This window comes from Leptidea sinapis, chromosome 33 (genome assembly GCF_905404315.1).
Source record: "Leptidea sinapis chromosome 33, ilLepSina1.1, whole genome shotgun sequence".
Taxonomy (NCBI): Eukaryota; Metazoa; Arthropoda; class Insecta; order Lepidoptera; family Pieridae; genus Leptidea; species Leptidea sinapis.
The window spans coordinates 1667990-1683470 of NC_066297.1; the positions used below are offsets into that span (position 1 = coordinate 1667990).

General features: G+C 38.3%; 1 protein-coding gene across 1 annotated transcript in view; it reads right to left on the reverse strand.

Annotated features, from left to right (window-relative positions):
• Nucleotides 1-2016: 2016 nt before the first annotated feature.
• LOC126974768 (trithorax group protein osa) overlaps nt 2017-15481 on the reverse strand; it is a 128108-nt gene continuing 114643 nt past the window's right edge. Inside the window, exons 14-17 of the mRNA XM_050822431.1 lie at nt 15295-15377; nt 14519-14765; nt 13088-13259; nt 2017-11168 (exon numbers count right to left, since the gene is read on the reverse strand). Of these exons, the coding sequence (XP_050678388.1) occupies nt 11046-11168; nt 13088-13259; nt 14519-14765; nt 15295-15377 (625 nt within the window). The 3' untranslated portion in view covers nt 2017-11045. The remainder of the gene's footprint in view (nt 11169-13087; nt 13260-14518; nt 14766-15294; nt 15378-15481) is intronic.

Here is a 15481-nt window from a genome sequence, read left to right on the forward strand (position 1 = left end):
CAGCTTCCTCACCGGGCGCAGTATACAAGTCGTTGTTGATGGTTATTGCTCCAACCCGAAGCTTGTGATCGCTGGAGTGCCCCAAGGCTGTGTGCTATCTCTGACATTCTTACTTCTGAAACTCAATGATATGTTGGACACCTCCAACATACATTGTTATGCAGACGAAAGCACTGGTTATGCCGTTTACACGGGCCATGCAGGTCTCTCTCGGGAATGGTTGACCAGTGCCGGATGTAACTTATGTCATCGATCGAGTCCTCTCTACTATTTGTTATTTTCTACAACACCTCCCTTAAAGCCTTGCCTAGTATCGGAATATTGGGTCTCGATATCTCGAGCGTGTGCAAATCTGCGGTCATCTGGAGAGCAAAGCCAAATTTGCTTCGTAGAAGCTGGGAGTCATAAATAGAGCTCGGCAATACTTCATGCCGGCCCACATACAAGCGCTATACAAAGCGCAGGTCCTGCTACACATGGAGCATTGCTATCATCTCTGGTCTGGCATACTCAGAGCTTGCACACGCAGAGCTGCTCAAGTGTCGGGAATCCAGTGCTCTATGAACGGTGCCTCCTTTTTTTTATTGGAAATTAGGGACGAGATGAACAGGACGTTGAGTTGATGGTAACTGATACGCCTTACCCATTACAATGCAGTGCCACTCAATATTCTTGAAAAACCCAACAATTCTGAGCGGCACTACAATTGCGCTAGAGACAAGATGTTAAGTCTCATTTGCCCAGTAATTACACTAGCTACGGCGCCCTTCAGACCGAAACACATAATGTTTACACATTACTGCTTCACGGCAGAAATAGGCGCGGTTGTGGTATCCATAATCCGGCTATATTAAAGGCTTCCTGTACAAAGAAGCCACCCATTGGTTGTTGGACTCTGGTGTTGCAAGAGAACGTGGGCGGCGGTGATCACTTAAAATCAGGTGATCCTTACGCTCGTTTGTTCTCCTTATCCATAAGAAAAAAAACTCAAAACTAAATTGAGAACCCTAGAAGCAACCTGCTTATCCAGATCGAACCGCTTTAATAGAAAAAATGTTAACGATTTCTTCGAAACCCTCGAAATTGGTATTTAGACTTAAAAGAAGATAGAGAAAAATACCAATTTCAAGCTTATAACATCTGTAACTGTGATAAAACAAGGTGTACGACTGTTCAAGAGTGTCCCAAAGTAATAGCGACTAAGCATGTGCAATCTGAGCGTGGCAATCTTCTAACCATTTAGAGATATTCCTCCATTATTCATTTTCCCCAGGGTTGAATACAACGAGTCCTTTTTTTTATGACAGTAAGGGACGAGACGAGCAGGACGTTCAGCTGATGGTAATTGATACACCCTGCCCATTTCAATGCAGGATCAGGATTCTTGAAAGACCCAAAAATTCTGAGCGGCACTAAAATTGCGCTCCTCAACTTGAGACATAAGATGTAAAGCGTATCATAAAATTTATTATTTAATAGGCTGTGGGCGGTCGCTCAATTCCCAATCAGTGGTATCATTAAGAAAGTCAAACAGGCTAGATTTAACTCAGACATTAATAATTGGATGGTTAGTAACCGACGCCAAAAGTGTTACAATATATACAATACTCAAAGCAAGCACAATTATGTCGCAGGCTTTTAGCCGATTCAATGTTTCGATTGGATTTCGAAGAAGTAGCATACACCCCTATAACCCGACATCTTAATAGATGAAGGCTTTTATGCTTCGCGGTAACAGATAGATGAATGAATAGTGAACTTCAAGAGCTAGATGTTTCTTCGATTGTTTTGCTTTCAGTAGCTGCAGAACTGCCTCCTTAATCAAATTACCTTCATACAATGTCAGTGAGAGCCTTCACAATGATGACTCATCAAATTTTACTGAGGAGGAATCTGCTAATTGTCTTGAAAAACTCTACATTATTTCTCAAGATTAATTTCTAGAATACATTGAAGTATGTACTTCGTAAGCGCCAGCAGTAAAAGAGGATACTTCGTCACAATAAAACATCACTATAATATTACAAATGACTATAATTTTGTCACAATTTCCATACAATGTTAATAACTTTTTACCTTATACCTATTTATAATACATTACTTATATAATTATAATGTTGTATTAATTTATTTAAAATTCTTCCAGTTAAATTTCTAATTACATTCCACGGCGATGCAATCCAGGCGTGACAATCAATCGAAACAAAACCTATAGGACCGTAATATAAAGATAAAAATGAAATTTCGAAACTTGTGTTAATTATGATACACTAGAAATTAATTCGATTAGATCTTAAATATATACTAAAAATATTTTTCACCTCAATTAACACTACGAGAAGTATTGTTAAAAACTGTACAAACATTATCAATTATTATACGCTAGTTTTCAAGTAATTATATAAACGGACACACAGCGCTCTCACGGGGCGAGAACACGCGACAGTGACAACAGATTTTATGTACTATAATTAATTAATTAATATATAAAGATATAGTAATTGTACTTTAAACGCGCGTTCGGACGCGGCGCGCTACGGTAGTGGCGGTTGCGTCTCTTTCGTAATAATTGACTAATTCGTATAAAATATTTTTATCTGTATTTGCGTATCGACGATTCACCTAATAATAGTTAAACAATAATACTGTTTATAAATAAATTTTATAATAATATAAATTGTCACAATTTAAAAAAGGAACGCGTTTGAATTTGAATGTACTTTTAAACAAATTTGAGTCATAACACGTTTGGAATATGTATCAAATTTGACGAAGGGCAGTTCGCAAATACAAAATACTAAATTGTCTAGGAACCCATTGCTTTGATAAGAGACAGAGTCGCGCCGCGTCAACATAATATACCAAGAAATAAGCACCGTAATATTAAAATGCGAGTCGTTTGAGTACTATGCAGCATGGAGATGGCTCAGCCGATTTGAACCTTGAAACATAACCACTACAACCATAGACTAGGAGAATATCATAGAAGGAGCACTTACATTTTTTTTTAATTTATTCCATATCCACTTTCAAACTGCCAGTGTTGCCAATGCATCACTGATACATCAATATTGATAATTGCATTATTTTTATTTTTTGTTTTGAATACGTCTTTAACTACTAGGATTTAACTTTCATAAATTTTAAAAGATGCAAATCGAAAATCCATTTAATAATTAGAAATTGTGATTATCATAATTGTTAAACGAATAAAAAACACAAACTTGTATTGTCTCTATTAATTAGTTAAGTACAGTTAGTCTTTTGTTGGGCGATGTATATCACAGAAAATGTACAAAACATTTGTGAGGTAATAAAATTACTTTCTAAAAGTCACCACAAAACCGGAGTAGACCCAGGCTATAGACGAGCTGGACGTTCAGCTCATGGTAATTGATACGCCTTGCCCATTACAACACAGTGCTGCTCAGAATTCTTGAAAACTCCAAAAAATTGAAAAAAATTTAACGGAACTACAATTGCACTCGTCACCTTGAGACAAGATGTTAAGTCTCATTTGCCCAGAAATTTTACTAGCTACAGCGCCTTTCAGACCCAAATCACAATAATGCTCACATATTTCTACTTCACGGCGGAAATAGGCGCCGTTGTGGTACCCATAATCTAACCGGCATCCTGTGCAAACGAGCCTCCCAGTGGTAAATTAATTTAATTATTTAAAAAAAATATCCGCTAGGTTTCTTTCGCACGTGCTTCTCAGGTCTGTAGCATATTTGCGAATCTGAAACCACTTAGTTATAAGTAAGTAATTTTCAAACGTTAATTTGAAAAAAATATTTGAGTATCTTGGTAAGTGATTACCGCAACCTTTATAGCCTCCAATACCCACACCAGTTTTTTGGCGAGGACACCAAATATATTTTTGATAAATAAAATAAAACCTTAGATAATTTATACGTCTAGATAGAGCCTCTTGCTGCTAGACGGAAGATGAAAACAGACCGGGTTTATTATCGTGCATTGCTCTTAATAGAGGTTAACAGTCAACCTCTATTTATTTTTTTGACATTTTCACAGCTGCCACAGTCTATCTAGACGTATAAATGATCTTAGGTTAATACATAGGTTCACTGTTATTCCTAATGTATTCCACCCATTTTATCCTCCCAGTCTATGTCTCAACGTTGAAACTAAAGTTAGCACTATTCAACCATTATTAATCGCGAACTAACCAATATTGTACATTTATCTATAACCCAATTGTTGTCGGCTCAGGTGTAACAAGCTTGTACACAGTACAATAAATTACGATTTAAAATTAATTAAGAAAAATTGAGCTAGATTAATATCCGTCACCTTTCGGACACGTGTCGTAACAACACACAACAAAAATGGGCAACTTTAAATATTCACGAGAGAATCGCAATACGGTTTACTTTAACACAGATTGAGATACGCACAGACGGTTAAAAATTTAAGTGTTCAATATATATGACATCCGATGTGTTTATCATTCGCAAATACGATTTAATATTAGATAACTAGTCTTGCCAACTGTATTATTTATTTCTCAGATTGTATTGTAGTCTCAAAAATATTTTGCGTATACAAAATAAATTAGTTTAAATTTAGATGTAGAAAAGTCCGATACAGTTTTGTAAAACAACTTTTTTCTCTCTATTTTTATTTAGCATTTCTCTTACACCATATAAAGTTGGCAACACTAGATAAAACACTGTAATGCACAATTATAACAAAATATCTGAATTACAATATAATATATCTGATGAAAAATTAAATTTGACTGGTTAATCATATTTGCTCCAACTAAATTTTTGTAGTCTGTGACCCTAAACAGTTTCGTGACTACAGATTCAAAATGACACATCACCGAACGCAAACATTTATTGCTCTATACATAGACTATCTATATCGTAAGTTATTGCTTAGGAATTCCTGCATCGGCGCTGGCAATACTGACATTACAATGCATGTATGAGGGAATAATACCACACAATATTAAAAATTGTAAGAATAAAATATATCCCAAATATGGATTGAAAGTAGAAATTAGTAAAGACATTTCTTTTCTTTCCTATTTTTTATATCTGATATTTTTTAACGTATTTGTGGAATTAGCTAAGTGCTTCAGTATAATTTGAATCTCCCCAAAATTATATATGTGTTGCCATAATAATCTTCCCAGTTTCATTCCCCCTATTTAAAGTTTACGATATGACTGTACGTTTACATGCGTTCGACTGGCGACAAGCAATTATTTCACAACCAATGGCGTATTCGCCCTCGTACGCACAAACATACGCAGAATTATATAAAATATGTTTTTACAAATTCTACTCACGTCTGTAGCTTGGTAAACAAATGATAGTTAGAAAATAGTATGTTTTGAACGCGATAAACCATGAGAAGCATTAAAAAAAATTTGGGCCATTCGAAATTAATTATAACTCTTTCACGTTTATCGCGAACAAAGTAATCACCAGTTTGGCACAGTAAACGAAATATAATGTACTGTTGTTTAACTTGAACTCTGCATTTCTCCAACTTTATTTGGCATTAGTATATCTTGCCGAAAACGACGAGGGGCCAAAAAAGTATCGGACAATGAATATTATATAAATTAATATGTAGATTGTAGTAAGTATTGTAAGTTGAACCTATAGATGCGATAATAATAATTAACACCAAGTTATAACACAGCTATTGATTTCTCATCATACCTTTATATCTGTCTATTTATTTATATTGCACCGTATGAGATTGTTTTAACGAACAAAGAGATAGTTTTGGCGAGCCGTGCCAAACGGGTGACATATTCTACGGGCGATCGCGTGAGTCGGGCAACTATACAACATAGACGATAAAATCATTCAGTCTTGTCGACGGCAGCGCCCCACCGATCAGCTGACGCGACATCGCAAACGAAGGTTAAACAAAACAACAATAATTGTACTAGTCGATAAAGATATAATATTGCCACGAGTAAAGAGAAATTGAATTTTACAAAAATATACACGCTGTACAAAGTTGAGCGACTCAATGCATAACACCGGCCAACACTAATCGAATGGGCCGCGCGCAGCTCGCGCGATTATGGGACTTAAGTACATGTGAATAGGGGCGAGTTGCGCGCGCGCCCGTGATACTTAGAGAGATAGGCGACGTGCCGAGCGCGCGTGACGTCATGTTCGCTGGGCGGTCACGTGTTGGTGAACATTCGAGTGCCATTGTCCCGAAATGATTTGCTCAATTGTATCACACCACTAATAAAAGATCAATGGTGTGGTGAAGCTAACGATCTAATACATTTTTCGTTTTCCTTAAATGTTGTACACGTTTAGTACGGCAACACATAAGTGACCGCCAGCGGCCACCCGCGCCCGGCGTACAACAAACATTATAACTAACTCGTTGATAGACACTTACAGCTAGCTCCTCGGGGTCAATCACCTCGCTCGCCGCGAACGACAGACGCGGGCGCTCCCACACGCCTAGTGCTACCAAATAAACTAGTCCGGCCGCTAAACACGAACAATTTCGTACGTTGACCTGTTATTATTACCTGTCCCTGTCACTCCCGCGTCAATATAATGCGTCTCCCTCGCACAGATGCTATGGCTGCCGTCCTCACGGATTGTAAAGCGAGCAAGACGCATTACATTTACCCGTAAGTGACAAAGACAGGTAATAAAGGTTAACGTACGAAATTCTTCCTGCTAGCCGGCAGGACTTTACCGAAATAAGAGAAAACTACTATCCAACATTGCTCTAAGTTAGATGGTATATTCGAGTAGTAGAACACATATGTGCGGAGAAGCAACAAAGAGTACAAATTTTATAAATAGATTTCATATCAATGAAAACTTCAATTTTTTTCGAAAGAACTCTAAAGCTACATGCATTAATTTCATATAACACATTATTGAAACCGAATATTTATAAAACCTCAAAATAGTATTTTAGTAAAATACACCAATACCGTTAAAATACTGCTGAAATTAATAAAAAACTATACCAATATATGAATTTATTATGTCGTTTAATAGTATCTACTCTTTGTAACCGCTCCGTGGAGTTGACATTTGACATAACATCACAAATTATTCGAGGGCAGGCCAATGACCCTTAGTTGTGGGTGACATTACGTCAACACATTCAAAATGGCGCCATTAAAACATTTCAGTGTTTGTTAATCAGATGATGATAGATATCTAAAACCTGACAAATCGGTTATTAGTTTATTACTGATACTAAATTTAAATCCAGCGACGCTTGAAACATCGCCTCTATTGTAATGTAAAACTTTTTTGCGAAAAAAAAATGTGAATTTGTGTAAACAACTACGCATTATAATATCACGTACGCAAAAGTTTGTAAGAATATTAACACCTTAACACTTATATGAGCACGTTACATATAGTTGTCGAAACAAATTTAATAAAACAAACGTAATGCCACTACTACACAGGGTCGACCTCAACACATACATAGGTACTCAAAACATTGTAAAATTACAAGAAAATACAGAAAAAACGTAAATAAATATATCAAAGCGTAATAAAGCACTCTCTATGTACAAAGAACCAATTGATAAGAACACTCTCACACAAGTTATCCTAAGGTTTGTGTGAAAGTGTACTCAGTGTTCCAACATCACACAGATTAAAAATAAATACAAAGAGGAGAAGTAATATACACAATGCGATTAATACACATAATATATCACAAGCGATTTTCGATTACCGAACACTGAAAAAAATATAAGAAAAAAAAAATAACGCTAAAACACAATTGCGCGAGGCCTAAATTAATTATTATAATATAAATAAAAATAAATCTTAAGCAATCTTAAATACCCTGTTGATTTCATTTTTTATTATATTTAAAAAAAATCTGATAGTCATCGAATAAATAAAAATAAAAAAGCCCGTGGATAGTGCAGCGACGTTTGTATAACAAAACGTGAAGGGGCATAGACACGAAATTCTGATAGAGACAAGGAGAGATCACACACGACTATACAAGACAATATCACAAGTGAAAAATATGCAAAACCTTACTATACCCGTCCTCTCTCCACAACTAACACGCTCTCTCTTTCTATAACTTAGCCTACGTTACGTCCTTATGTCTCTTTGTTCATATCAAAAATGGTGTCTTAATTTGTCATGTCCGAAAAACAAAACTTTTCAAATCTAGATATCTTAGGTTTAAATCTATAGAGCGTACTTAGACTTCAATTACGTAAAATATTTTATTATGACAATTAGGGACGAGATGAACAGGACGTCTGCTGATGGTAATTGATACGCCCTGCCCATTACAATGCAGTGCCACTCAGGATTCTTGAAAAACCCAAAACCCTGAGCGGCACTACAATTGCGCTCGTCACCTTGAGATATAAGATGTTAAGTCTCATTTGCCCAGTAATTTCACTAGCTAAAATAATGCTTACACATTACTGCTTCACGGCACCGTCGTGGTACCCATAATTCACCCGGCATCCAATGCAAAGAAGAATCCCACTGGTACAGAGCTCAGTGTAAGCTTGGCATAATCTTTGATTTCATTATTAATAGTCATTTGACAGCTGAAATTATGCTGAGCTTAATGTCTTAAACTAATACGGGCTGTATTAATGCAAAAATCAAGTTCGCATTTTATCACACTGAACATAGATTTACGTAAGTAAAGTCTAAGTAGGCCTCTTCAGATCGCAGCCTTAATGCCTTTAAATTATTGAATTTAAAGGCATTCTCCATCTATCCAAAAGAAAAGTACGTTAGAGGACGATACATGCCACACTGCTCCAATATATTGTTATCAAACTTACGCAAGACCGTCGTATCCCTGAATGATCCCCATACACCGAAACTTGTTAGGGAGGAGTTCTACAGAAACACTCCGATTCCGGGAGCTCGCTGGGACGGGAGACGACTCCTCAAACCGGATGATATTATTCCTAGCAACTACGACAACGTTGCGTTCAAGCGAGATCTGGACCACCTCAATGATGTAGCAAATAGCTGGAGCGTAACTTGCCTAAAATGGCTGGTGGACCTATTGATCTAACTACACCCGGAAATCAGGCCCAGCTACTTAGCAGTAGTGTTGAGAATCTTCGTGTGCCTGATTACGCCCATGACAACATAATGCAGTACACGAAGGGAGCAGAAATTCAAGGGAATGTCACCTCCTTTTGGAGTCAGGTGGGGATCGACGGACCGGATAGAATTCTAGGCGCTCTAAGCCTTCTAGGAGAATCACCGGAATATCTCGTTGATTGTTTTCCGCTTTACCTTCGAAGAATGGAAGAAAGTAGTCAATTCCGCTATAAGATCGATACTGCGGGCGTGACGAAGTGTATATATAGTATTCACTAGGACACAGCGTGTTAAGAAGGACTTAAAACCCGTCCGGTAATAATAGACGTAAAATATCTACCATCCTGGTCTGAGTCGAAAATTGTTGGGCCTGACGCCCCAACGCCAGAAGAAAATAAATATTCGATCTATTTTTTTTGTAAAATGTTATATATTTCCGATAAAAGTTAAAGTATTGATTAATTATAGACAAGAAGTGTAGTAAAGGACACCTCAAGGCAGCAAATATGTATGTGTTTGGTAAAGTTTGTTTGTAAAATTGACTACAACGTCGCCGCACCATCTTAAGGCGCGTTACACTGAGCAAAGCGTCGGCTCACCCACAGCGACCGTCCACGGCGAATCCCACCACTAATATATTATATAAATTCTTTCATGTAAACCTATCTTTAGCGTATATGTCTTTATTACGTATGTTATTTCGTTTTCACCTTAATTTACTTATTTTGTGCAAACATATCAATTCAAATGATTTTTTTTTTGTACAAGACATCATTCAATTCCCGATCCCCCAGTGCGGAACAATAAAAAAACGCGTTTTCAAATTTACATTCAAGCGGTCGTACTAATTCAAACTGTTGTAAAATAAATACTTTAATTGTATTAAGTACTTAACACATGTGTATCAAGAATATTTTTAAGCAAATCATCTCCAATAATAACACATCACAAAACAATTACGTTCCACGATTGATTGATAATTACGATCATTTAAAGATACAGATCAAAAATTATTCCAATCAGGTCAACAGCCAAACCTTATTTCACACCATTTGGAACAGCACGACAGCTTGAAGGTAAAGTTTACGCATAATCGAATAAAACACGAACAACGTACTAAAGACAAAATATAAGACAACTTCGAAGCGAAAAAGAGGCTACACGTCGGTAACATCTCGCCAATGGCAAACATTTAACAACTGAACCCATCAGTATCAGCACCTATACAAATATTATGCATAAAAAACATTAAATTAACCCTAAATAGTGTAACCAGTCACTAGTTCCAACAAGTTATCAATAGATGGCGCACTTTAAAAATATAGATATATAATAAAATTATGCTAGTCACTAGCGGTCCGAAGCTATGTAACTGATTGGGTAACATGTAGAAATGCAACAGCGGGCCCGTACGCCCGATAAATTGAGCTAATATGGCCGCCACTTTGGATGACAACCAAAACAAAATGGCGGCCGCGTTGCAACGTTAAATAAAGTACATCACAATCACCACTGCGTATAAAAATGCTTAACATGATTTGTAAATAGTGTCACAGTAACTAAATCTAAATTAAAAAGTTATACACAATATCGTAGGCCGTAGATTCGACGCGCGCGGGGACTCGGTATCACTTTTAAACAAAAATAATAAATTTGACTAGCCGTAACGAATCAAAGTGACTAGAAAACGAAAACATCATTGGCAAGAGATTTTTTTTCAACCGATCACAGACGCTCCGAATAAAAATTAAGTACTTTCACGTCCCCACGCGTATCGAGACTTCTTAGAGAACTCGAAACTCGAACTCGACTCGATGTGTGATGTCTAGCGAGACGTGTGATGCATCGAAATAAATACATACAATATTTACAAATAAAAGATACAAATTAAGCTCATCAGTTCGAAGGGAGTCGCATCACACTGGCTAGGGGGCTGGGTTGCGGGTAGATTGAGATTCACTAACAGAATCCCCCGAAGCCGACTGATGGCACGGAGGGCACTGAGGGCACCGACGGGACTCCCGAACTGTGCTCGCCGTTTTTGTGAAGGTCTAGGAGAGGGCTCGCCGACAGGTAGTGTGCCTGAAATATTATAATTATTATTTACTAAAAACATAGATATAAAATAACACTAAAAATATAGGATTGCTTGTAACTAATTTTAGTACCATTATATACTTATTACCATACAATAATAACGCTTATTATGATATCTCCGGAACAATAAGGACCAGAGACTTGAAATATTCATTCGTCGAGTAGAGGTCAGAGTTAATACATAATATAGTTACCAGTGGGAGGCTCCTTTACCAGAGATACCACAACGGCGCCTATTCCTGCCGTGACGCAGTAATGTGTACATATTACTGTATTTTCGGTCTGAGGGGCGACGTAGTTAGTGAAATTACTGGGCAAATGAGACTTGAGATCGTATGACTCAAGGTGACGAGCGCAATTGTAATGCTTCTCAGATTTTTTGGGTTTTTTAATAATCCTGAGCGGCACTTCAATACTGGGCAGGGCGTATCAATTACCATCAGCTGAACGTTCTGCTCGTCTCGTCCCTGATTTTCATAATCAAAAGGAGTTGCTACCACTCTTTGCCCCAAGCCCCGAATGCATCTACCTCGCGCTATAAGATTGGCTAAGGACTTAAAAATATACACTTTCTTCAGTCTGATTTGGATTCTATAAACAGATGGTGTCTCATAAATAAAATGAACCTTGAGGCAAAGAAATGTTTATCAATACAATTTACAAGAAATAAAAAGAAAATTATTCCCTTCATATCGAATATACCATCAGAAAGCTGTCAACTGGTGAATGATTTAGGAGCTCTACTGGACAAAAACTTAAGTTTTTTTGAACATATCGATAAAATTGCTACCAAGTCATGGCAACTCCTAGGATTTTTGAAGCGGACGTGAAGATTTTGCTAATCCAAAGTCAATAATCGTTCTTTACAACGCTTTTATTCGCAGTAAATTAGAATACACATTTGTTACATGGAACCCCCAATACAAGGTACACATAAATAGACTTGAACGCAATCAACGCAACATTACCCGATTTTTGGCTTTTAAGGATCGGAGTTGTCCATATCGTGCTGCCTATGATTCAAGGCTCAAACATCTTAAATTCCAGTCACTCGAAAGTCGACGAAATATCATTTTGGAAATTTAAAATGTCCAAACCTTTTATCAAATATTAATCTAAATGTTCCGCACATTATTCCTAGACAAACCAATTGTAACTCCTATCTATCACACAGTAGAACGAACCTAGGTTTAAATTTGCCCCTCAACAGAATGACACGATCATATAACAAACTGCAAGCTTATAATAGCACTATCGATATCTTCCGATATAATAATGGGTCCAAGTTTATAAGTGAACCAAAAAACTAATGTCATAAACTAGCATAATGTTTTTTAATTAAATTTTTAATATTTTTTGTTTTTACTAACGGGTCGTTGTTTTTGTTTTGTGAATGCTGTATACACTTGAATAGATGTCACACTTCGAACCATAGTTTTAAGTTATGTGTATGAGATACACCTTTAATGATAAGTCCGAGAGAAGTAAAAGTCTTTGATAGTTGTAAAAATGATATATTGATGAAAAGATAAAATAAGCTGATAGATTCTTAAATGATATGTTTATGAGTTACGCGCGGCGCGATTGATTACCGATAACGAACTGACTGTCTAAATGACCTAAGTTAATGCATGTGGCGTAAAAGTGCTGAAATAACAAATGTACGTGCGTTGGCCCGTACATTATGAATAATTTGTATTAGTTGTTTATAATATTTAATAGTTATAAATGCTTGCCCCCTTATTCATAATAATCTGTGAACTTAAAGCATTGCTAATTCTCACTCTGTCTTCTTCTATTGACCTAAGTCAGAATGAGAAAAAACACTCCTTAGCGGCTGTTTAAAGTTAGCGGAGCATTATGAATAAGGGGGTTAGTGTGTCGTAATAATAAAGGAGCGGTACCTGCTGGTGGTGCGCGGGCGGCGGCGGCGCGTACCCGTTGTAGTAGGGCGTGTTGTAGGGCGCGTACGAGGGCGCCGCGTACCCGTACTGCCAGTCGGGCAGGTAGCCGGGCGCCGGCCGCATGAGCTGCGGGGCCCAGCCGCCGCCATAGCCCACGAACGGGCCGCCGTACCTGCCACAAGTAATAACATTAGGGTCCATCGCAGGTGACACACTTTTTTGGCACACAAAAAGTCTGCCTTGCGCAAAAGTCTTTGGCAGATATTACACAGACTCAACGCGACGTACACTTTCGCTCATTTTGACGGCAGAGCTGTAGGGATGTACACGCAATGGAAGTACAGAGATTGCGGTGTATTATTTCGTACTTGAGTTATAAAAAAAGAAGAAGAAATAGAGAATTTAGGATTCATCATATTCTTTCAAAAAATATTTAATTACCTCTGCATATAGCAGTCACAACTGCTGCCACAATGGCTATAATCAGAATAAAAAACAGCAGGATTAGAACGGGCATAAATGCAAGCACATGACCTAAAACTACTGGCAAACACCTGGTTTATGCCACAAGACAAAATTCCCCCAATATTTTGCTTTGAACGGAATTTCAGGCTAAATATGAGCAACAAGGAAGACTGTGACACCACGGTAAACCTAGATAGCCATACCATAAAGTGGTACACAAAAGGCTTCAGGACTCAAACCGGTGTTGGAGTTTTCGGCCCAGGAATTAATTATCATGAATTCTTAGGTAAAGCAGCAACTATTTACCAGGCGGAAGTATATGCACTAGACAGGTGCTAACAAATGAACCTCGACAGGAATTACCAGTCAAGGAACATTGCCATAATGTCAGATAGCGAAGCAGCTCTGAAGGCACTGACCTCCTACACAATAACTTCACGGTTAGTGTGGAAATGCAGAAGAAAACTGGATATCCTCTGACAGAGAAATAAAGTTACCCTGGCTTGGATACTGGGGCATAAAGGCATAGCAGGTAATGAGAAAGCTGACCAGCTAGCTAAGGATGGTGCCTCATCCCCCTTCATAGGCCCTGAACCCTTTTGTGGATCAAAGAAACAAAAAATGCTGGAGGCAGCCAACTACTGGTCCTCGTTACCAGGCCATCAGCAAGCTAAGCTGCTCCTAGGCAACTATCAACGTAAGGCCTGGGGTGCCTTAAAACACCTTCACTCAAAGCAGAGGACGTGCCCTGCCTGGACCTTCTGAGGATCCTACGCCTTCTAAAAGTGATAGGTCTCTATAATAATAATAATAAGCTCAGCATAATTTCTGCTGTCAAATGACTATAAAAACGGTATCAAAAATGATGAGCGACATTGCAGTGTAATGGACAGGACGTATCAATTTTCATCAGCTCGTTCGTTCGTCTCGTGCCTTAGCGTCATAAACAATCCCCATGCAACTCACCCGTTGTTGCCGTAGCCGGGCGCGCCGTACGCCGGGTAGGGGGGGTACAGGGCGGGCGCGTAGTCCGGCAGGGGGGGCGCGGCGGGGGCGGGGGCGTCGCCCGCGGGGGCCCCGGCGCCCCCCTCGGCGATGGAGGGGATCTGGTCCACGAGCGACTCCAGCCCGCTCAGAGATTTCGCAGACACGTCCTGGCTTTTCGGCTTGGGCGTGCCCGGCCCGCTTTCTCCGCCGTATTCGCTCGGTGATCCTGATTTAGGCCAAAAAATAATCAAATAAGATTTTAAGCAGAAGAAAAAACATACATTTCTAATCAGTGACTGGTTTTCGAGTTTATTCATTAAACAAACAACATAACATTGATGGATTGCATATACTTACAAGACCTATAACAAAACAGTGTCGCAACCATATTCCAACCTTAGCATACTCGGCTATTTTGATTATTGAATCTTTATGTAGATACACATTCTTATTAATAATTTGCTGTGTTTGTATTATGTACGTGTGTGCATGCGGACACACTGCACTTCATATATGTGTGTGTATCGCATGGATGCCCAGTTAATTTTTATGATTAATAAAGAGTTAACATATAATATAAAGTTAACAAAAAGCCCGCCCGGTTTGAACGCTCGCCATAATAGTTTGGTTTATTTCACAACCAATAAAGGCCCTAACCTCCAATATTTGTATTTCTGAAAATCTGGGTATTATGTTTCGAGAGCATACGGCCTGATGTTTATTGCTTTTTTGTGTAAACTTTAATAATCTCATACCGGGCGCATGATGTTCGGCGGGTCGGAACGCCGTTGAAGACATCGGCGAAAACGCTCCCTCCTCCCCCACCGGCGGCGTTGACCTGCAACGAAAAAAATATTAGAAATAGAAATATGTTTATTTACCATAGGAAGTGACCATAACATAACATATTGCAACAACACTTGGTAAACTTTATGAAGCTAC